The following is a 23,290-nucleotide window of genomic DNA, read 5'->3' as shown; positions in this document are numbered from 1 at the left end:
AAATATTTGTTCCTAGCAGGCCTGTACTATCTGAAAGCACAACAGAAATTATTCAGGCTGAAGACAAATAATATATGATAAAACTTTGAATCCATAGGAAGTAATTAAGAGCACTGGAAATGTTATATACATGGGTAAATACAAAACATTTTTCTTTTCTTAAAGAAAAACCTGGTACTTAAAGAAAAAATAATAACACATACCATGAGTTTTATATTACATGTAGAAATAAAGATATATTACAAAATAAGAAAACAAATGGGAAAATGGAATTATACTATTATAAGTTTTTAAACTTTCATTTGTAGTAGCATAATAATGCAAGTAAGGCTGTGATAAATTAAAGATGTATATTGTAAATCCCTATAGCACCTTCAGTTTAAAAGCCAATAGTTGTGATAGAATTTTTAAAAATCATTAGATTAACAAAAAATACAAAAAGGAAAAAATAGAGCAAAGAACACAGAAAACAAATACAAAACAGAGAGCAAGGTGGTAGAATTAAATCTGACCACATCAATAATCATATTAAATATAAATAAACCAAATACTCTAATTAAAAGGCAGAGGTTTCCAGGCAAAATACAAAAGGAAGACCCAACTATATGCTATTTAAAGTGATGCTTGTATTCAAAGATACAAATAAATTAAAAAGCTGCTGTGATCATATTAACAGCAGCCATGTCAAATTCAAAACAAGTAGTATTTTCAGAGATAAAGAGAATACTTTATAATGATAAAGGGTCAATTCATCAAGAACACAAAGTAATCCTAAATGTGCATATAATTATTAACATAATTTGAAAATACATAATCACTGACAAAATTAAATATAATAGAAAATTCACAATCATACATAAAGATGTTAACACTTTTTTCTCAGTAATTATCTTTTTAAAAAGCAACAAAACTCCATAAGGATATGGGAGACTTACCCTAAGTGAGATTTATGAAACAGTACACCAGTAACAGAAGGATATATATTCCTTTCAAGTGTAGATGGCATGTTTACCAAGGTAGATCAAATGCTGAGTTATAAGTCTGAATAAACTCCAAATGATTGCAAATAAACAGAATTGGGACTGGAAGCCTGAGACAAATGACAGCAGTGAGTCTGTCTGGATTCCTGTTCTAGATTTCTCAGTGTCTTGGTGTTGAAATGATGAGGTTGAAAGATGAGAGTGAAGGGACATGAATGACAAGAGCACAGGTAAGGGGGTTTCTGCAATGTGCAAAGAAGAGAAAAGTCAAGCATGACTCTAAAGTGTGAACCTGAGCAATTGAAGGAATGTAATCTCTACTTGCTGAAGTAGGAAAGACTGAGGAGGGGTACATTTAGGGATAGGAAGAGAAGCAGGAGTGCAATTGGAGGTTTCTACTAGATTCCCATGTAACAATGTAAATGTGGGGTTGCCAATTAAAATTTTGAGTCTGCAGGGTACAAGTTGAGCCTGCAAACAAACAACAACAACAAAGAGAGAGTTGTCAGTGTAGAATATACTAGTGGTATTTTAAATAACTATTACTTTAAACTCATCCCAAACTAACACCCTATTTGAAAACCTCTGCCCTATAGGTTTCAGCCATAAATTTATATCAGAATCTAACACCGTATTCCCATTAATTACAAACAGATAAATGCATCCAGAAAGATGAGGACTTGGGGCATCTCACACAAGGGTCACCAGGGTGTGTAAGACAAGAAACAAATCAAATTGGCAACCTGCATGCCATGGCCTGATCTTGTGTTTTGTTTTCTGGCTAAGAAAGAAAAATGTTTCTAAATTATAGTTTTGTTTCTCTCCCTACCCATCATATCACAGAAATTAAAGGAATTGGTAAAATATTAGTTCTGAAAGATTTATAGCCACAGTTTAAGACCATGATACCTCAGAAAGATCAGAAACATTTGTTATTTTCTGGAAGAAATAAAATGCCAATGCAAATCACTTTCAAATGCAAATCCTAAGCAAACATAATTCTGGTTAATGCATGAAAGGTGTGTTCTGCTAAGCTCCTTTGATTCTCCAGGAAGATTGATGGCGTAATTATACTCTGGAGAGAAGGGTTAAGAAACTGTGTTGAAACTTATTAAATATGACATGCAATGACTTTTCGATTTTGTTTGGAAAGTGTGCTTAAAAATAATTACATTTTAAATGGAATTTATAAATATCTTATACCACTTAAATGAACGGTAGAGGTTTCTGCTGCAGCACAATTATATTGAGTCTGATAAGCTTTGTTTCCTACAAGTGAGAATTCACTGGCATTTTCCACAGGATCAAGGAGATGGAAGGTTTGTAAAGCATCTGTAGGCATATTTTTGTGTTCATACGTACATCAATGTATAGTGGTTAAAAGTAACTGTATACATATATGCAAACATAGCCAATAGTATGGGCATTTGTAGCCCTCCTCTTTCTTGTGGAGTAACATGTTTTCCTGACCAATTTCTTCCCCTGCCAAACCATCCTTCAGTCTGCACCTAGCGTGATCACTGCAAACTGAAAACCTGGTCACATCACTCCCCATATTAAAACCATTAAGTGTCTCCTCGTCTTCTACTAATAGAGCCAGCTTCAGGGACCTGCAACCTGTGCATACGGCATTCTGCACTCAGGAGGGCCCGGTGCTTGTTTTAATGATCTGCTATTGCTCTTTTGTCTTTGAGATTTTGCTCTGGAAGCAATTACCACGGAGCATGTACAGGAGCAGAGGTTATACGCTCAGTGCACCCATCCACCATTCCTCCATTTTCATGCCTAGGAACGCCTTCTTGTGGGACGGCCTTCTGTGGACTCAGGAGGTTCCGCCGGATACAAAGGGAGTGCAAAATAAGTGGGTTTTATCTACAGCTGGGTGCTCAGGACACTGATGGCCCTAAAAGGCTGCATGTTCTGTTCCAACCAGAATAACTTGCTTCAAACACAGAAAGAGAGCGATGCTGCTCTGAGAGAATGGAACCGCCAAGGAACTCTACCATATCCTTTCTTACTTGTGTCTTTGTGTCCAAATTTCACCTCTTCACAAGGACACCACTTGGATTGTATTGGGCCCACCCTAACAACTTCATTTTAATTTGATTATCCTGTATCTCCAAGTAAGATCATTTCCAAAGTAATCAGAGTTTGGGCTTCTACATGTCTTATTTTAGAAGACACGATTCAACCTAAGCATTAGGCATCCAAGGACTTTTATTGTTTTCCCCTCAAGCCCCTACAATGATAGATATTTTCTAAAGGACAGGGGCTCATTATCTAATCCTCTCTAAGTCCCCATTCCAGCCCCCAGTCTCTCCATAGAGGCTGCCAAGAAATACAGCAAAAACAACACTCCAGGACACGAAAGTCAGCTTGATCCACATCAGCAGCAACAACATGACAAGAGGACGCTGCTCCCCAACCACCAGTTCCACACGACTTGCCAGAGTCAGACTTCTAAGAACTGCTGCCTTCCTGACAGGTAGCATGAGGGTTCAGCCAAAGAAGCTTTGAGGGCAGAGTCCATCAGAATGTGCTGTTTCCTAGGAGAATGGAAATGAGAAAGAACCGCCTGACAGCTGGGATGGAATGTTCGCTGGGAGGAAGCCAGAGCCACCTTCTTCTGGCTGAATAAACAGCAGCCCCCTGCCTGCCTTCTCTCCATGTTTTGTGCCTCCTGTGTTGAGCCAGGCATCCTCCTAAGTGCTGCACACTGTATGATGAAGCCATTGACCTATGGTTACCTCACTCCATCCTCACAAGGACCATGTCGGAGTGCATCCCCATTCTTCAGCAGAAGAAACTGAGGCTGGGAGAGGATAAGTATTTGGCCCAAGGTAACATAGCCCACACACAGAAAAGGCAGGATTTGAAACCAGACTTGTGTGATCCCAAAATCTGTGGCTTTGACCTCCACATAGAATCTTCAGTCATAAAATTTTAATAAATCTTATATAGTACTTATTACTGCCAGACTGTGTAAGCACTTTACATACATTAACTCATTTAGTACTGACACCAATGTATGAAGTAAGTACCATTTAACCCTCACTTTACACATGAGGAGACTGAGGGTCAGAGAGGTGAAGAAACTTATTCAGATCACTCAGGTAGGAAGTAGCAGAGGCAGCTTTCGACTCCAGGCAATGCAGCTTCAGAGTCTGTGCTCTTAACCACTGTGCTATGTCAGGAGCATCCCTGCTGAAAGATTCCATGATGGACCTGGACAGGGGTCCTGGTACATCTCAGATATACATAAGAACAAGGCCCATAGCCTATCTCTAAGCTGGGCTGGAAGGTGGAACGTAGTTTAGAGAGCTGCCTAAAAGAGCACATGCTGCAGCTCCAGTGTCAAAAAGAAAGTGTGGGGCTCAAACTCCCTCAAGAACCTGCCACTGTGAACCTGGGAGGCGGCGTTTGCAGTGAGCCAAGATTGTGCCACTGTACTACAGCCTGGGCGACAAAGTGAGACTCCATCTCAAAAAAAAAAAAAAGAAAAAAAAAAAAAAAAACGAGAACCTGCCATTACCTTGAACTAAAACACAAACCCCTAAGCTGGGCATACCTTGCAGACCTCTCCACAGCTCCAACCCTGCATCTGTACAACTGCCATGCAGCACTACTGCTCATTCACACATTTACAAATCCATTCCAAAATTATCCATGGAACAAGTTGCAAACTAAAGGTCTACAAAAGGTTAACAATATCATTGGTGACTGTTGTTAATAATAACATACTATATACTGGAAATTTGCCAAGGGAGTAGGTCTTACGTGTTCTTGCCACATACATATGCACACACAAAAGGTAACTATGCGAATAATGAATACGTTAATGAAAAACATCTCACTACACTGAATATCATTGTTTTGCATCCATCTTAATTTTTATTTTATCTCATTTTCTATTTATAGTAGTCACAATCTGGCTCTAATTTAAAGCAGAAATATAAAGTTTCCTTGCAAAAAAATTCTATTAAAGTCATGGTCAAGATAGAGAAAAGTATTAAACAATAGTACAGGTAGTACACAGCTATGGTAAAAAAATAATAATAATTCTGCAGGTGGGATGCAAATTATTGAGTCTTAGGAAAGGCCAACATGAGGGAAAGAGCTCTTCGGTTATACAGAAAGAAGTGAGACCAAGCACCACAATTATGTCACCTAAGACAACTTAGTTAACCTCTTGGAAATCCCCATATCTCCAGGTATAAAATGGAGCTAACAAAACCTCTCTCACACTGTTATTCTAAACATTAGATATCAGCAACTTGGCTGGAACTGGGGGCCATTATTCTAAGTGAAGTAACTCAAGAGTGGAAAACCAAATGTTGTATGTTCTCACTTATAAGTGGGAGCTAAGGTATGCAAAGGCTTACAGAGTGGTATAATGAACATGAGACTCAGACGGGGGAAGAATGGGAAAGGAGTGAGGGATGAAAAACTACATATTGGGTACAATGTATGCTACCTCAGTGACTGGTGCACTAAAATTTCAGACTTCACCATTATATTAGGTTGCTGCAAAAGTTATTGCAGTTTTTGCCATTGAAAGTTAACTTTCAATGGATGAATTGTATAGGTTGGTGCAAAAGTTATTGTGGTTTTTGTCATTGAAAGTAACCTACACAATTCATCCACTTTGATATGGTTTGGATTTGTGTCCCTGCCCAAATCTCATGCTGAATTATAATCCCCAGTGTTGGAGGTGGGATCTGGTGGGAGGTGATTGGATCATGAGGGAGGACTTCCCACTTTGGTGCTGTTCATATGATAGAGTTCTCATGAGATCTGGTTGTTTAAAAATGTGTGGCACCTCCTCCCTCTCTCTTATCCTCCTGCTCCAGCCATGTAAGATGTGCGTGCTTCCCCTTCGCCTTCTGCCATGATTGAAAGTTTCCTGAGGCCTCCCTAGAAGCCATCATGCTTCCTGTACAGCCTGCAGAACCATCAGCCAATTAGACCTCTTTTATTTATAAATTACCCAGTCTCAGGTATTTCTTTATAGTAGTGTGAGAATGGACTAATACACACTTGTACCCTTAAAGATACTGAAATAAAAATAAAAATAAAGATCATATTATGTATAAAAATGTTTGGCCCATAGTAGGTATTTATTAAATATAATTTTATTTTCCCTTTCCCTAGGCTTTCTCCTTTAGATACTGGGAAGGAACCTGTAACCTTTATAAGTTTACACGGTGATTTTCCTTAGTCTTTTCTGATACTCAAGAACCAGCAGCTATAATAATAGACACTTTCTAAAGCAGTGGGGCCCACAGGAGACACCTCAAGAGCCACAGACCCCATCCTTGTGGAGTCTATGGTCTTGTGGGGGTGACTGACTGATATGGTTTGGCTGTGTCCCCACCCAAATCTCATCTTGAATTGTAGCTCCCATAATTCCCATGTGTTGCGGGAGGGACCGAGTGGGAGATAAATGAATCATGAGGGTGGTTCCCCCATACTTTTCTCATGGTAGTGAATAAGTCTCATGAGATCTGACGGTTTTATAAGGGAAACCCCTTTCACTTGGTTCTCATTTCCTCTTTGCCTGCTGCCATGCAAGATGTACCTTTTGCCTTCCACCATAATTGTGAGGCCTTCTCAGCCACGTGGAACTGGAACTGTGAGTCCATTAAGCTTCTTTCCTTTATAAATTACCCAGTCTCAGGTATGTCTTTATCAGCAGTGTGAAAACAGACTAATATACTGACGTAATGAAAGAGCCACAAGAGTAAATGCAATATTACAACTGTGTTCAATGCTATGAAGGAGCATGTGATAATTTCAGGGACCTTCTAGGAGGAATTACCCAGTCTAGGAAGCAGATAAGGCATCTTGAAGAAAGATAAGTGGGAGATGACTGAGTCAAATGGGATAAGATGGAAAGAGTGTTTCAGGGGACAGAACAACATACAGTAAGGTCCTGGGGCAGGAGTAAACTTTTTAAAAACTGAAAGAATGGCTGTGTGGTTGAAGAGTATAAATAATAACATTGATTGCAAGAGGAAGAAATAGCTAAGTTTATGGGACAGTTGTCATGTGCCAGAGATTTGGCTGAAAACTTTAAGTGCAGTGACTAATTGAACTCATTCAGTGAAGGGGAACACAGCTTGCAGTGAGTTGGGAGAGCTGGGCAGGTTTTAGACCATACAGGGTTCTGAAGGATGTATTACAGGTTATAATCTTTGACCGGAGAGCAATGGAAGCCATTGAAAAAATGTTAAGCAAGGAACCGACACGATCATACTTGTGATTTGAAGCTATTTTCTAGCTGTTGTTCTGAAAGTGCAAGAGAAGACAGGGAGGCCAGTCAGGAAGCCCAGGAGAGTCCACATGAAACGTGATGTTTGAACTGAGGTTGGTGTGGCTGGAAAGACAGGCAGATTTGTGAGCTATTTAGGAGATAAAATCAACATAGCCAGGTGCTTAATTGGATTTGTGGGGATAAGAGAAAAACCTGAGACATGCTGTCGTCTGTAACTGAAGGGATAATGACACTATACACTAAACTAGGAAATTCTGGAAGAAAATTAGTTTGGTGAAGTTGTGTTGAATTTGAGATAATAATTCTTTTGAGATATCCAAATGGAATTACAAATAGGAAACCAGAGGTTTGGAAATCAGAGGAGAAATATGAATTAAGGTAAAAAATTATTGAGTCTGGCCAGGCGTGGTGGCTCACACCTGTAATCCCAGCACTTTGGGAGGCTGAGGCGGGCAGATCACTTGAGGCCAGGAGTTTGAGACTAGCCTGGCCAACACACTGAAACCCTGTCACTACTAAAAATACAAGAATTAGATGGGTGTGGTGGTGAATGCCTGTAATCACAGCTATTTGGGAGGCTGAGGCAGGAGAATTGCTTGAAACTGGGAGGCAGAGGTTGCAGTGAGCCAAGATCACGCTACTGCTCTCCAGCCTGGGCAACAGAGCAAGACTCTGTCTCAAAAAAAAAAAAAATTACTGAGTCACTGTCATATAAAAATATATGTTAGTTATTAATTTATTGACTCAGCTCCAAATCAAATTTGTGATGTTGGAGCTGGACCCTGTAGACATTTCTCCTTTTCCAGCTGGCCTCGTGCTAGGCATTGCCAATCAAGGCACAGGCGAGACACTGCAAGATCAGAGTGAGAAGGACTTTTCTTCCTTCTTCCAGTGTATTTTCCATGTGGCATTCAGCGGGATGGTGTCCAGGGGGCCTAGTAGCCCTCATCTAAGTGGCACTCATGGACCACTTGCAGCCACTCAGTGGGCTGCCTACTGTGGCAACAATGCCTTCTCCAGAGACATGTGAATCACAGACTTCACGGAGAAGGGGGCCACCTTCTAAGTTTCTGAGTTCTTTTATGTGTTCACTCTTCCTCAGCCCTAGAGAGACTAGGTGTTTTGCTGAAGTTGCTGCTTCTATACCTCCTAGAGTCCTCTTTGACTCTACTTAGTAGTTAACCTTTTTACTGGTTGACGGTTCTTGGAATTACATTTTCCCTTTTTGAAAACTGGTGTAGGTTCTGGGTCCTGACTGCACCCTGACTGATACAGAGTGATTGAACATGCAGGGGTTGACAAGATCACCTAGGGAGATAGTACAAAAAGCTAAGTAAGAGGTCCAATTGCTCAGTCTTGAACTCCAGGCTTCGTTGCAAGTGACAGGAAGCCAGCCTTGCAAAGAAGAAGGAGAAGGAACAGCCAGAAAAGCAGGGGGAAACCTTGGAGGGTGTAATGTCACTGAAACTAAGAAGAAATATTGCATCAATAAATAATATGCATAAATCTTAAGGTGGAGAAGGTTTTCTTATGGAGAAATATATTTTTATATATTATATAATTATATATGCATATTTATATATTATATATGTATACAACATAAGTATATATTTATATATTATATATGCATATAACGTAAGTATATATTTATATATTATATATGTATATAACATAAGTATATATTTACATATTATATATGTATATAACATAAGTATATATTTATATATTATATGTATATAAGTATATATTTATATATTATATATGTATATAAGTATATATTTATGTAATATAATTGTTTATATAAGTACAGAATTATATTATATATTATAATAAATATATCTTTACATGTAATATATAATAAATATATCATATATAATGTTTTTATATATTATATATTGTGTATAAATATACATATTTATGCATATACATATTTATACACAAAATATAAACCACAAGGAAACCACAAGGAAAGCTTAATAAGTATGACTAAATTAAAATGAAGGCATTTATGATGTCAACAGATATCACAAAGGGCTTGAAAAGTGAAATTGCAAAACAGAATAAAATATTTGCAGCACATAACTGACAAAGAAATGTCATGTAGACTATATAAAGAGCTACAAGTCAATCAAAGAAGACAGACTTCTAATTAAAAAATTAACAAAGTTATGAACAGGAACTTCATAAAACCAGAAACATGACTGGGAACTGAATATATAAAGACACTTCAACCTCAATAAAAACACAATTTAAAACAATGAAATACTATTGTATGCTCAATCAATTGGCAAATATGAAAAGTCAACAGTAATAAATATTGGCGAGGAAATAAAGGTATGCTGTTAGATAAGTTAGCTAATAGCCACATGTGACTTTTGAACACTTTAATTGTAGCTAACCCAGATTAAGACGTGCTGAAAGTGTAAAATATGCACTCAATTTCAAAGACACAGTGTGAATAAACTAATGTAAAATATCTCAATAATTTTCGTATTTATTACACACTGAAATGACACACTGAAAGTTGGCCAGCACTTTGGGAGGTCAAGGCTGGTGGATCACTTGAGGTCAGGAGTTCAAGACCAGCCTGGCCAATATGGTGAAACCCCGTCTCTACTAAAAATACAAAAATTAGCTGGGCATGGTGGCGGGCACCTGTAGTCCCAGCTACTCGGGAGGATGAGGCAGAAGAATCACTAGAGCCTGGGAGGTGGAGGCTGCAGTGAGCCAAGATCGCACCACTGCACTCCAGCCTGGGTGACAGAGCGAGACTCTCTCAAGACAAAAAAAAAGAAAGATAATCTTTGGGGTATGTTTGGTTAAATAAAATGTATTATTAAAAATTACATATGTGGTTCACATTTGTCGACTGAGTCACATTTCTATAGAACAGTGCTGATGTAGAGCAATGGAAATGCCTACACATGGCTTGCCAGAGTGTAAATTAATATGATCACGTTGGTAAACAATTTGCCATCATCTTATAAAATTTGGACACACACCTGTGCTATGACCTAGCAGCTCTCCTGTGGCATATATCCTAGAGGAAATCTGATATATATGCAACAGGAGACATACACAAAATTGTTCACAGCCGTATGGTTCACAATAGTAAAAAACTAGAAGCAGTACAGTGCAATCAGTGTCCGAAGAAAAAATAAATGAGTTACACTATAGTAACTGAATGGAACAGTAATGAAAATGAATAGATGGCAGCTACTCACAGCAGCATGGATGAATTCTAGAAGTGTAATCTTGAGTGAAAACACCAAATTATACAAAAACACATAAAACATGCTACCACTTTTATAAATTTCAAAAACAATAAAAACTGGCCAGGCATGGTGGCTCATGCCTGTAATCCCAGCACTTTGGGAGGCTGAGGCGGGCGGATCACGAGGTCAGGAGATCGAGACCATCCTGGCTAACATGGTGAAACCCCATCTCTACTAAAAATACAAGAAATTAGCCGGGCATGGTGGCAGGTGCCTGTAGTCCCAGCTACTTGGGAGGCTGAGGCAGGAGAATGGCGTGAACCTGGGAGGCGGAGCTTGCAATGGGAGCTGAGATTGTGCCACTGCACTCCAGCCTGGGCGACAGTGCAAGACTCCATCTCAAAAAAAAAAAAAAAAAAAACTAAACATTGTATTGTTTAGGAGTTCGAAAACATGGGAAAGGGAGTGGAGCACATTCAAGGAGCTTCAGGGGAACTCTACATGCTCTATTTCTTCTGTTGGATGGTGAGGTTCATGAGTTGGCTCATTTTGTGTGTGTCCCAAAAAGACACGACTTACAGTTACCTGATGCCTTCAGAAACAAAAAGATCACGATGACCCTAGTGAGAGCTGCTTAATTAAAATGAGAAGTCAGATGTAGTGATTTGAGGAATATGTTATCATCGAGAAAGTGAAGACACCAAGTGTGGGCTGCTTTTTCACAAAGCTCTGTTATGAAAGTGAGGAGAGTTGGGTAGTAGATCTTAGGTAGCATGGGGATTAGGGAGAGCTTATCTTTAAAACAGAAGGTGCTCGTGTACAGATAAATACTGAGGAGAGGAGTTCTGCTTCTGGTGGACTGGAATATTTTTGGTCAACCTTCCTGCTAAGTAAAACTGTAACTGTACAAAATATACTTTTGAAAAATCTGTTTGGAGGAGTTACAGAGCTATCAAGGGAAGAAAGAACTTTGGGACAAATATCCAGGAGAAGGGAAAGTTCAAAGAAATGGGCACAGCAAGTGGAACCTGCCAATCAGGAAAGCAGATTCCAAGAAGCTGAGGAGCTACTTTGGAAGCACTTGCAGGCTTCAGGGAGGGGACGAACACTGAACATCAGGAACTACCAAAGAGGAGGAGGCTTGGTAAACACCCAGGCTTTGGTAAGAACACCACAGAGCTACATTCTAGCAGTAAGTGTGAAATATAGACCAGCCCTCACAGGACTCCAGACCATTTGAATCTCTGTGAGGATTTAAGATGAAGCATGATTCCTATCACCTCTAGCACAGATGCCTGCAAAGACCAGAAGGAAAATCTTTCTAGGAAATATAATATCATTCGAAGCCTCAAATTATCTCTATACTATTTCCTATGTAATACCCAGCATGCAATATTTTTACAAAAAGGCAAATTAGAGAACAAGACATGCTTATAATGAAACAATAGACAATGGAAATAGACCCACAGGGTTACCAAATAATGGAGTTATCAAACATACCTTCCAAATGAACTTGGTTAATATGCTTAAGACATTAAAAGGCAAGTTTTGAGAATTTCAGCAGGGATTTGAAAGCCATAAAAGAGAACCCACGGACAATTCTAGAACTAAAAACACAATGAATAATATTAAGAAGTTAATGGCTGTACTTAATAGCAGACAGACCTGAAGTGACTAAAAAAGAGATAGGCCAGAAGAAAATATTCAGACTAAAAACAAGGAGAGAAAAAAGAACAAAAAGCAAAGAAGTATTGTCAAAGCCAGATAGGGCATAGTGATAAGGTCTAATGCTTTTGCAATTTGAGTTTGATAATGTAAGGAGAAGGGGAAAATGTCAGAACCAATGTTAAATGACAAAATAAAAATCCTCCAACACTAACAAAGCCACTAAGATACAGATTCAAGAAGCACTAACAACAAGCAGAGATGGCCGGACCATCATACCTATGCACATCATCATTGAGTTTCTGAAAGGGAATATAAACTCGTAAAAGCAGTTTGGCAAGAAAAACATACAAGCTTAAAAGGAGCAAAAATAGAACTGGCAGCTGTCTTTTGCTCAGAAACAATGGAGGGCAAAAGACAATAAATCATATCTTCAAAATGCTGAAGAAAAAAACCTGCTGACATAGAATTTGATAACTGGCAAAAGACTCACTCATAAGTAAAGTCTAAATAAAAACATTTTCAGACAAGTACAAAGTGAAAAAATTTGTCACTACAAAGCATGCAATAAAAGAAATGATGAAGAGAATACTTCATCAAAGGAAACTAATTCCATTGGAAACTCCTAAGTGAAATAAAAAATAAAGTGTAGAATACGTGAGTAAGTATAATCAATGATCTAAGGCTCCATCTCAAAAACCTAGAAAAAGAACAGTAAATTAAACCAAAAAGTATACAGAAGACAACTATTTTTAAAAAATCAGTGAATCAAAAAGAAAACAAATAAAAATTAAAGCAAAAGTTATTTTTAAATTTAAAAACTGATAAAACAAGAAAGGCCAATCAAAAAAGATGACAAAGAAAGCACAAATTACCAAAATCAGAATTGAAAAAGGAGTTATCACTACAGATCCTACAAACACTGAAAAAGATAATGAGGATATTGTGAATAATGTTATGTCAATAAACTTGAAACTTAATAATAACAGTCCTGGCCGGGCACAGTGGCTCACACCTGTTATCCCAGTACTTAGGGAGGCTGAGGCAGGCAGATCACCTGAGGTTGGGAGTTCGAGACCAGCCTGACTAACGTGGAAAAACTCTGTCTCCACTACAAATACAAAATTAGCTGGGCGTAGGGGCACATGCCTGTAATCCCAGCTACTCGGGAGGCCGAGGCAGGAGAATCACTTGAACCCGGGAGGTGGAGGTTGTGGTGAGCCAAGATCACACCTTTGCACTCCAGCCTGGGCAACAAGAACGAAACTCTGTCTCAAAATAATAACAATAATAACAGTCCTTCACAAACTCTCCCAAAGTTTGGTATACTTCCTAATTCTTTTAATGAGACCAGTATAACATTGATACAAAAACTTAATAAAGCCATTAAAAAATGTATCTTCCTTCCTATTCTCTGATAGTGTTTGTAGAGGATTATTATTATTTCTAATGTTTGGAAGAATTTACCTATGAAGATATCTGAGCCTTGACTTTTCTTCATGGGAAAGTTTTATTACAGATTTAGTTCTATTCTGATATTTAAATTTCTCCTGTATTATTTTCAGCAAGTTGTGCTTTTATAGAGTATTTTGTCCACTTCGAATGTATTGGCGTATGGTTTATAACATCTTCTTATTAAAAAGTTATAAACAAAATGTTGGCAAATCAAATCCAAGAATATATCACATCATGATGAAGTGGTGTTTACCCCAAGAATGAAAAGTTGATTTAACATTTAAAAATCAATCAGTATAATTCTTTGTCTGATCACAAAAAGAAGAAAAGTCACATATCATCTCAATAGATGCAGAAAAAGGTATTTGCTTACATTCAACTGCCATTAACAATAAAAACTGTCAGCAAATCAGGATAGAAGGAAACATCTTCCGTGCAATAAAGGGTATCTACAATAACAATGCAGCTAATATAATACTTAATTGTAAAATAGTGAATGCATTCTCCTTGAGGGTGGGCTGGTTTGGGTAGGTGTACCAGTCAGGATAGGCGTGGTTATACTGTGGTAATGAGCAGCCCCAAATCTCAGTGGCTTAAGACAGCAAAAGAGCAGTAGCTCACTCCTGTAATCTCAGCACTTTGGTAGGCTGAGGTGGGAGGATTGCTTGCACACAGGAATTCAAGATCAGTATGGGCAACAGACCCCAAAACCCCAGCTCTACAAAAAAAAAAAAAAAAAAAAAGCAGCTGGGCGTGGTGGCTCACGCCTGTAATCTCAGAACTTTGGGAGGCCAAGGTGGGCAGATCACCTGAGGTCAGGAGTTTGAGACCAGCCTGGCCAACATGGTGAAACCCCATCTCCACCAAAAATACAAAAATTAGCTGGGCATGGTGGCACCTGCCTGTAATCCCAGGTACTGGGGAGGCTGAGGCATGAGAATCGCTTGAACCTGGGAGGCAGAGGTTGCAGTGAGCCGATACCACGCCACTGCACTCCATCCTGGGAGACAGAGAGAGAGATTCTATATCAAAAAATAAATAAGTAAAATAAATAAAAAATAAATAAATAAACTAGCAGGGCATGGTGGTGCGTTCCTGTGGTCTACTTTGTAGGCTGACACAGGAGGATTGCTTGAGCCGGGGAGGTTGAGGCTGCAGTGAGTCACAATCACACCACTGCACTCCAGCTGGGCGCCAGAGACCCTGTCTCAGAAACAAACAAACAAAACAAAACAAAAAAAGATGGCAAAAGAGTCTGTCCCACTCATGCCATGTCTCACTGCAGGCTGGCTAGCAGTGAGTGTGATCTCTGATCCATGTTGTTCTCACTCTGGGAACCAGACTGAAATAAGTTCCACAATGTAGATCATTGTGGTTGCTCCAAGATGGAGTGATATAAAGTGACACTCACTAGGTCTTCAATACTTTCTCCAAGATGTGACATATGTCATCTCAGCTCAAATGGACCAAAACAAGTCACATGGTCTCACATAACTTCAAGGGGACAAGGAGGTATAATTTTGTGTGTGTGCATGAAAGTAAAGGGGAACAGGATGTTGGTGAACAGTGATAATGTTCCCACGTTGAAACAGGATAATGTCCCACACTTAAAGAATGAGATATTTATATTGATGACTTCACAGATGGAGCACTTTTGAGAGATGAAGCAGAGGCCAAAATCTTCAATGCATAAGGGTACTCCAAGGAGGTCACAAAAATCAAGGACTGAGAAGAAGAAGACTCCAGGATTGCTAACAACGTTGACATCCATCTTTTCCTTGGTTGGCTCTGGCTAAGGGAATGACCTCAGTCTAATAGAGTGTGTTTTTCTCTTCTTATGTAATTCAGGTCTTCCTGAACTAGAAATTCTCCTCTGGTATCCTAAACTATGTGTCCTCACTGTTCTCTCTGTTCTGTAAACTAGAATATCCCTTTAGGGTGTTAGGACCCTCAACGTTCTTTGTAGAACAGTTTCTTCATCTCAGTCTGCCATTTCTCAAAGTCCAGATATTAGATAATGGTGTAATGCTAAGAATATCTGTTTCTTCCAGTTCTCCCAGAAAAATGCCTAGGCTTAGCACCAGATTATGCTGTTTGATCCTGCTAAAATACTGATCCTTTATCTCTTGAGGCATTTAAACCCTTCCCTCAAGACTCAACATAAATCCTCCCTCTATCCTAACACCTATTCACTTCAGCTCATACTGTTGGAAAGCCAACCCCCAAGCTCTAGGCCCCTTTACTATCCCATCAAGTAGGAATTTTGTCTTACCTAGAAAGAAGCAGGGAAAAGCTTTGCCTTCTCTCTCACTGGGAAGAGTGGTGACATCCTGAGTCACACTATGCAAGAGTCAGAAATCACCACAGGCTGCCATTTAGCTATGTCCTATCTCTTTTTGGGAATTTCTTGGGAGTTCTCTGTGCACCATGATTAAGAGCTGCCAAGCTACTGGCAGTGTAGGGTCCACTCTGAAAAACCAGTTCTCTGCTCAAGCAAGTCTCAAGGTCAAAATTGAAGGACAGGAGTAGGAAGGCCATTCTGGTCTCAAATCCAAGGCATAGTCTCCAATGACCTTACTGGAAATAAATCAGTTTGTTTTTCAATAGCTCCAGAACCCAAAGGAATGCAAGAAATTGGCCCCCAATAAGTGATTGTTTTCATCTTCCATTCAACAAATGGCCGCTCTATGCCCTCATTGGCCTTATTCTAGGCTTTGCAGACACAAAGGTGGAAAACAACTAAGTGCTGTTCTTTAGGAGGTTGCAGTCTAGTGCAAAAGGTGGATGTGGAATCAAACGATTAAGTAGGATACACCAAAGGGTCCCAACCTGTGCTCCAAGGAACACAATAATAACAGGTTGGGGGGGATGGATGTTTTTTGTTTCTATCTGCCCACCCAGTGTCCACTTGCCCTTTTTCCGTTGATACTCCAATATCCCTTGGGAAAATTCTTCACATAGACCCTTATTCCAAATGCCTCAAGTGGAGCCGACTCTACCCCCTGAATCCAAAAGTGGGCATGTGACACAGTCCAGCCAATTAGAGCCTCAAATCTCCCTGCTCACAGTAATTGATTCAAGAATACCCAAGACTCAATTAGAGCCCATCAAAGTAACCGTGGGACATTTTCTGCAACTACTACAAGAAACTCTCTTTTCCATACTCAGAGTTCTGGAGCTATCAACATGGAGGTGGCAGGAGCCCCATGAAGAGAGAGCCCGCCTGAGAATAAAGCACAGAATCCAGGAATGAAGATTCTTGATATTATGGGGAGCCTGGTTCCAGCCATGGCTGATGAGATTGACACCTTCATTCATTCACTCATTCATTTATTCACCAAAAAATTACCAGGCATCTATTATGTTACAGGTGTTATTTTAGGCCTTAGGGACACAGAAGTGAATAAACTATGCAAAACTCCTACCTTAAGGAGCTTGCAATTCCTTAGGAAGGGACAATCACATAAGATCCCTGTACTGAAGGCAGTGGTCCCCAACCTTTTTGGCACCAGGGATCCGTTTCATGGAAGACAAATTTTCTACGGACAGAGGGAGGATAGTTTCAGGATGAAACTGTTCCACCTGAGATCATCAGGCGTTAGTTAGATTCTCATAAGGAGTGCACAACCTAGATCCCTCACATGCACAGTTCACAGTAGGATTTGCACTCCCATGAGAACCTAATGCTGCTGCTGATTTGACAGGAGGCAGAACTCAGGCATTAATGCTCCCTCACTCGCTACTCACCTCCTGCTGACGGCCCAGTTCCTACAGACCACGAACTGATAACAGTCCGTGGCCCAGGGGTTGTGGATCCCTGATTTAAGGTACTTGCACTGAGTGGAGAAAGACAGACAATAACCAAGAAAATAAGTAAAATAAATATTATGATAGATGGTGATAATTTCCACAAAAAAAAATAAAGCAAGGAAAAGGATTTGGAATGACACTTTAAGTAGGGTGGTCAATGAGAGTCTAATGAGTCAACAACATTTTCCTGGAGACCCAAAGGAAGTGAGAGTGGGCTGGGGGGGAGATGCCCTCGGGCAAGAGGGGCAGGTGCCAGGGCTATGGTGTGAGGGTGCAGGGCATGTCAGACGAGCAGGAAGGAGGCAGGTGAGCCAGGAGTGACAGAGGAAGGTGCAGTCTCAGAGGGTAGCACCTGATGGGCATCTATAAGGACTTCAGCTTTTATTTTCTTAACGATGCAAGTTGTGCCTAGGGCTGGAGGGAGGATTTGAGGGTGGGCTGAGCAGAGCAGAGGACTGATCTGGCCCATGGCATGTTTTAACAGGATCACTCTGGCTGCTGCATTGAGGGGACAGTGACGGGAGTAGGGACAGACCATGTAAGGACTTAGGGAGGTGACTGTAATAATCCAAGCAAGAGCTGTGACCATGGCTTGGACAAGAATGGTAGTGATGGAGAAGGCAAGAAATGGCCAGAGCCAATTTATTCCCCTAAAAGCACTTTGTGAGCTCGGGCAACAGAGTGAGACCTTGACTCAAAAAAAAAAAAAAAAAGTAAAAATTAGCCAGGCATAATGGTAGAAGCCTATTGTCCCAGCTACTTGGGAGGCTGAGATGGAAGGACCCCTTGAGCCTGGGAAGTTGAGGCTGCAGTGAGCTAAGCTCCCACCACTGCCCTCCAGCCTGGGTGACAGAGTGAGACCTTTTGTTTTTTAAAAACAAAAAAAGCACTTAATGTTGCTTTTCCATCATTTGCAACTGGAGGAGGCTCAGCTAACGTGCCCTTTTTCACCAAATGTTAGATGCCATCCACAGTAAAGCCACCATTATTTTATGCAACACTTCGAAAAAAAGCAACTCTGCCTATTAATCTGTGGCATGATCCTTTCTCTGCTTATTATGTATCATGTGAGCGTGAACAGCTATGACCACTTGCACACAATGAGTTAAACTTTTGCCTTAGGAATGTGGATGACGGTCCTGTCACAATTACACTATGGCAAATATTTAGCTGTGGTTTAACATCAAAGTACTTAAAAATCAGACTTGTTCTGGTCAGGCAGGTGTTTGCATCTTCAACCTTCAACCACGCAATGACTATGGTTCGGGAGAGCTTGTTTGTTCACTGGACCATGTCACTCCCTGCTTAAAACCCTTCAGTGACTCCAAAATGCCTATAAGATCAAGTCCAAACACCTGACCATGGCCACTGGGCCCTTTAAGGCCGGCCAGGCGTTCAGGGTTCATCTTTTGTGCCTTCCAGCTTCATACTCCACAGTGCAGGAGTACTAAGCCCCCTCAATCCCCCCACATGAGCCAGGCTTACTCTTTACCATCTGCCTTTGCACCTACTCTTCCCTCTCTCTGAAACGTCCTTCCCCCTTCTATCACCCACTTCTTCCCCCCAGGTAACTCCTGCCATTTCTGCAAGATGCCAGTCTAAAAGAGGAGGCCTTTTCAGATCCCTGCCCCCCACTCTGAGTCAGGGACCCTCCTCCAGGATATCAGTCGCCTGAGCTCACCCACGTCAGGGCACTTACACACCCTGTGTTTTCCAGGTGGTTTACTTGCTCTGGGAGCAAATTGTTAACATTTTGCCTTCATCCTACTCATATTCCTGGTCCCCAGCACAGGGGTGGGTACAGAAAATATGAATAGTAAATGCCTACGAAATAAATGAGTCGGTTGGTGGCAAGTAACACTGTTTTACCTGTACTAGGAAATGTGTGAGAGATATACTGGCAAAATCAAACAAGTTAATGTTTCACTGGGCTGGCCAATGGCAAAATGAGGAGAGCCCTAACCTTATATTTATTTATTCATTTATTTATTTATTTATTTTGAGATGGAGATTCACTCTTGGTGCCCAGGCTGGAGTGCAATGGTGCGATCTCAGCTCACTGCAACCTCCGCCTCCCGGGTTCAAGCGATTCTCCTGCCTCAGCCTCCTGAGTAGCTGGGATTACAGGTTCCCGCCAACATGCCCGGCTAATTTTTGTATTTTTAGTAGAGTCGGGGTTTCACCATGTTGGCCAGGCAGGCCTCTCCTGACCTCAGGTGATCCGTCCACCTCGGCCTCCCAAAGTAATGGGATTACAGGCATGAGCCACCGCGCCCAGCCTCATAACCTTGTATTTTAACAAGCACTGAAACAGGCAGTTAACCTTAGGCCCAATCTGCTTATAGAATAAGGAACAGGAACAGGAAAATCAAAAGGTTGGCTACACCAGAGATAACTATTTTGCCAATGAATATTTTCAAGCTGGGGATAAATGACAGAGACGGTTTTCAATATAAGGGTGGCAAATTTCCTCTGTAAATAAAAGAGAAAGATGCTAGGAAAATTAGCAAAAGCACGACCTTTGACCCAGGCTAGAACCACAAGCCCGTGCAATTGAGGGTGATGCTGCATAGTGTTCAAACTCTTATTGGGACATGCAAGAGCCTCCATTACCTCCGTGCCCACCTCTCCTCTGTCCACAACTGGCTCCTTACCTGCTCACCTGCACATGCTCCAGACTAAAGATCAGGAAAAGCTGGGGCCTCTCTGCGCCCCCAAGACCCGGCACTGGTTTCTCAATGCCCTTATCACCATGGACGGTCATTCAGGGCCATTAGACTAGGAACTCCTTTAAGGAAGGCTCTCGTGGGCCTGACACAGCAGGTGCTCACTTAACCTTGACTGTGTTCGTCTATCTTTTTGAGAAGGGCTGTCCAGGCAGGCATCTGAGTAGCACTCACAGCCTTGGGAGTTCTAGAAGCCATCCATGATGTACGCACACAGCCAGTGCCCTGGGTAATGATGACAGGCACAGCTTTCAAAGCAGACTGTCCTGCCTCAAGCCCAGCTCTACTTCTTACCAGCAGTGACCAGGACAGACCCCTTTCTAAGGTAGCCACCTCAAGGGGCATGAAAAGGATTGAGTGAACACTATGTGCTAGCATGGCTGGAACATAGTAAGTGCTCAGTATGTCTCAGCTCTTACCTGGGGCACAGTGGAGACTGGCGAGTCAGCACAGTAGGAAACCAGCTTTGAGAGGCAGAGGGCTCTTAACAGATAAAAAACGGCACAGCTCGGTACTGCTTGCATTTATAAGGCACTTTTCACGTGGATTACTAGTGGTTAAGCTTCAAACAACCCTATAAAGTAGCTAGTGGTATCATAACTCACATTTCATAGATGAAGGGACTAATGTTTCAGAGAGGTGAAGTAAGTTTTCCAGGGACACGCTGCACTGGAAAGAGGGTTCTGCTAGTCCAAATAGTGAGCTCTATCGACCTGAACCGCAAGGATCCAGCCAGGAAGTTGAGATGCCGTTGGACAGCCTACACCACTTCTGCGCCAGGGCGAGGCTGCCCAGAACAGGACGCCGTCCTAGGAACCACAGAGTTTAGCAAAGAAAAGTTTCCCTCTGTCCTGGGTGATTGAGGAGAGCTGCATCCAACAGGCCCTTGCACGAGACCAAATGCGTCGTGGGCACGCGCACACACACACAGACACACGGTGCAACCCGCCCTTCCAAGCCACCTCCGTCAGCCTCGGGCTCTCAAGGAAACCTCGGTTTCCTGGGGAGCCCGAGCCTAGAAACATCCTGACTGGCCTCCGAAGTCAACTCCTCCCTTCCACACCCCCAAGTGCAGGTTTCGGGTTCAACTCTCCGAAGCCGCCTCCCCAGTCCCGCGCTAGGCACCGTCCCGACTACTAAACGGCACTGGGTACCTAGGAGTTGCCTCAGCAGAAGCGCCGCGCCTGGCACGGGTCGGGCACACACTGCATTCGCTGGGCGAAGTGGCCATGCCTGGGTCCCCGCGCCGGGCAGCATGCGGTGCCCCGCAGGGCTCGGCCGAGGGTGGTGGAGGGAGGGGATGCCCGGCCCCTGCCCGAGCGGGGCGGGGCGGCGCGAAGCGGGAATTCGCTCCTCTCGCCCTCTTACCTTCCTCATTCTCGTCAAACACGGGGGGCTTGTGGGAGTGGTTCCCGCCCATATTCCGCCGTTGCTGCCGCTGCTACATGCCCGGCCGCCGGGATGCGGGATGCGGGATGTGGGACGCGCGCAGAGATGCGGGATGCCGGGGGCGCGCCCAGTCCGGGTTGTAGCCGCGCGCGGAGCCCGAGGGGGCCGAGCACCGTGCAGGGGCGGGGACGGCGTCCCCCTTCTCCTGGACGCCCTTCGGACTGCGCTCGCAGGGACCCCGCTCTCGCCGCGCCTTCCGCCGTGCCCCGCCTCGGGCTGCGCTCGCAGGTCCTTACTCCAGTGCCCGCCCGGGAACCCGGGAGCTCCTCGCGCCGGGGCCAACGTGCGGCGCTCCTCGCCGGCTACAGCGGGCGGGAGACGCGAGGCGGCGCGGGAGCAGGGGAAGGAGGGGAAGGAGCGGGGGAGGAGGGGACGGGCGAAGGCAGCACGCAGTGGGCGGCGGCAGGGCGGAAGGAGCTGAGAAAGGGATCGGCCCGGAAGAATCTGAATCCGTGCTCGGCCCTCCTCCCTCGGCCTGGAGCTCGGTCCCTGCAGGCAGTAAGCGGTTTGTCAGCACCCACTATGGCCAGGCCCCGGCTACGCGCTTTGTTAGCACCATCCCACATCCGCCTCCAACAACCCAGCAGTAAGAAAGCATCGTTCATATTTTAGAGTGCAGTAGACGGAGGTCTAGAGGTAGAGGGGCTCTTAGGTCGGTGGTTAGTCGGCCCTGGCTGCGAAGGGAGTCCCAGGACTTCCCGCTAGCCTGCATTTGCCCATTCATATTGGGATGGGCAGTGGAGTGTCTGCTGGCTCTCCAACCGACGCTGTTCCTCTTAAGGTTTTTCTCAGTGTTTAATGAATGAAAGTATCTGTTTAGATACTTTCTGACCCCTTAAGATTAGATACTAATCTGACCCCTTCATTGTACATGGGGAAACTGAGGCCTCAGACAGCCATAGTTTGCCCGAAACCATTCTCCCTGGGAATGGCTGGGCATGAGTCTCGGGATTCCCCCAAAATCGGGCGGCATCGGCGTCCGATTTAGGGGCGAGGCTAGCATCAGGGTCCCTGGGCTCCTGCGGCGGGAGCCTGGATCGGGAGATACGCGCCACAGTTGCGGGTGCCTAAGTAAGGGGTGCGGCAGATGCGCCCCAAGACATGTGGGGCGAGCGCGGGTTCCCAGGACGCTCCCTGAGTGACAGGCAGGTCCCCCTGCCTTGCAGTCCTGCGGGCCCAGCTCTCCGGGACTGCAGGGAATCTTTGGCCACATCCTGCCATCTGCTGGGCGCCTGGAACCACTGTCCGTGCTTTGATAGAAAGCAGGGGGGTTTTTGTGAGTCTCTCCATCCTATCTCGTCCCCCAGTCCCCGTCCCCTACCTGGTCTCTCTCTCCAGTTCTCTCCCCTTCTTTCTTTTTCTTGGGGGAAGGGTGAGGGAAGCCGGGGAGCCTAATACAGAAAAAAACAAAACAAAACAAAAAATCTCCTAAAGGCAGTGGGAAAGAACTGAGAAGGTCTGAGGCAGGCCCAGCCACCATGACCCAGAGCTGGCTCTACCATTTACTGGCAATGTGTCCCACCTTGGAGTTCTCATCTGCAAAGTGGGCTGATTGATGTTAACTCCTTGGGTTGGCTGTGAGAATTATATCAGGTAATATTTATAAAAGCAGGCAACAGTGCCCAGCATATAATAAATGATGAATAAATATTTCTGGCCTTTCATTCCAGCAACAAGCATACACTGAGTGGCCAGTGTGCAGCAGGCAATGCCCTG

General features: G+C 43.0%; 1 protein-coding gene across 2 annotated transcripts in view; it reads right to left on the bottom strand.

The window, feature by feature from the left end:
- LOC100987783 (serine/threonine-protein kinase 32B) overlaps positions 1–22,404 on the bottom strand; it is a 447,537-nt gene extending 425,133 nt beyond the window's left edge. For both annotated transcript variants that reach the window (XM_034951905.4, XM_063603685.1), the window contains exon 1: positions 21,494–22,404. In XM_034951905.4, the coding sequence (XP_034807796.1) occupies positions 21,494–21,545 (52 nt within the window). In that variant the 5' untranslated portion in view covers positions 21,546–22,404. The remainder of the gene's footprint in view (positions 1–21,493) is intronic.
- Between the last annotated feature and the right edge of the window lie 886 nt (positions 22,405–23,290).

This window comes from Pan paniscus, chromosome 3 (assembly GCF_029289425.2).
Source record: "Pan paniscus chromosome 3, NHGRI_mPanPan1-v2.0_pri, whole genome shotgun sequence".
Classification (NCBI taxonomy): Eukaryota; Metazoa; Chordata; class Mammalia; order Primates; family Hominidae; genus Pan; species Pan paniscus.
The sequence above is the reverse complement of the archived record's forward strand: the minus strand, read 5'-3'. Positions and strand labels throughout refer to the sequence as shown.